The following is a 1,255-nucleotide window of genomic DNA, read 5'->3' as shown; positions in this document are numbered from 1 at the left end:
CAGCATAATCCTATCCTTTCTTTCTAAACTACTTTCTTTCATTGATTTACCTCTTTTTCTTCACCTCCTTCTTGTGCCTTCTGTCTTATCCACCTAAACCCAGAGTACACTCCTCTCGTTCCCCTCTCTTGTCTCTCATCTATCTGAATTGAAGCCATCTGTCTACTGCAACTTCATATCCTCGTCTGTCTACATTGGAGTGTATTCCTCTCTCTCTTTCTTTTCTTTTCCCTTTTTTCCCCACTTCTCTTTCATCTCCATCACTTGGCCTTCTCTTCTCAATATTCATCCTCTCTTCATCAGTGTCTTGCTCCCTCTCCATCTATCTATCTATCTCCCCATATCCCCCTTCACCCTCTCTCTCTGTCTTTCTTTCTATCTCTCTCTCTCTATCTCTCTCTCTTCTCTCTGGGCCACCGGCAGCATGAACGGCACAGAGGGCCCCAACTTCTACGTGCCGATGTCCAACCGCTCGGGCCTGGTGCGCAGCCCGTTCGAGCAGCCGCAGTACTACCTGGCCGAGCCCTGGAAGTTCTCGCTGCTGGCCGCCTACATGCTCTTCCTCATCGCCACCAGCTTCCCCATCAACTTCCTCACGCTCTACGTCACCGTCAAGCACAAGAAGCTGCGCACGCCGCTCAACTACATCCTGCTCAACCTGGCCGTGGCCGACCTCTTCATGGTCATCGGCGGCTTCAGCGTCACGCTCTACACGGCCCTGCACGGGTACTTTGTGCTGGGGGTGACCGGCTGCTACATAGAGGGGTTCTTCGCAACACTGGGAGGTGAGTTGGGTTGGGTTGGGTTAGGTTAGGTTAGGTTAGGTTAGGTTAGGTTAGGTTAGGTTAGGTTAGGTTAGGTTAGGTTGGGTTGGGTTGGGTTGGGTTGGGTTGGGTTGTTGAGGTGGGTGGGTGGATAGTTATTGTGTGTATGTGCGTGTGTGTGTGTGTCTTTTTGGTCAGTACTACAGAAAACAGTGCTGAAGCTGGGGCTACTGTGTCTGAATAGGTGTGTGTGTGTGTGTCTGTCTGACTGCCTGTCTCTCTGTCTGCATGCGGGAATCTGAGGAGGGGTGTGTGGGAATCATACTCTGGAAACTGTCAAGCTGGATTTCAGAAAGGAGAAAAGAAAGACAGAGAGATCAGAATGGTGATTTGATCAGGTAGAGAGTCTGGCCGTAGAAAGTAAAAAAAAAAAAAAACAGCTATATTTCACCCACAAAACAGCTGATCTTAATTAGCAGACAAATCAGTTT

The 1,255-nt window shown here is 49.3% G+C and overlaps 1 protein-coding gene across 1 annotated transcript in view; it reads left to right on the top strand.

The window, feature by feature from the left end:
- The first annotated feature begins 421 nt into the window (after positions 1-421).
- The window catches only part of LOC134466750 (rhodopsin-like), a 6,388-nt gene continuing 5,554 nt past the window's right edge, over positions 422-1,255 (top strand). The window contains exon 1 of the mRNA XM_063220623.1: positions 422-785. Within this exon, the coding sequence (XP_063076693.1) occupies positions 425-785 (361 nt within the window). The 5' untranslated portion in view covers positions 422-424. The remainder of the gene's footprint in view (positions 786-1,255) is intronic.

The sequence above is a fragment of the Engraulis encrasicolus genome, chromosome 2 (genome assembly GCF_034702125.1).
Source record: "Engraulis encrasicolus isolate BLACKSEA-1 chromosome 2, IST_EnEncr_1.0, whole genome shotgun sequence".
NCBI classification, from domain to species: domain Eukaryota; kingdom Metazoa; phylum Chordata; class Actinopteri; order Clupeiformes; family Engraulidae; genus Engraulis; species Engraulis encrasicolus.
Note: the sequence above shows the minus strand (reverse complement) of the source record. Positions and strands in the feature narration are given on the sequence as shown.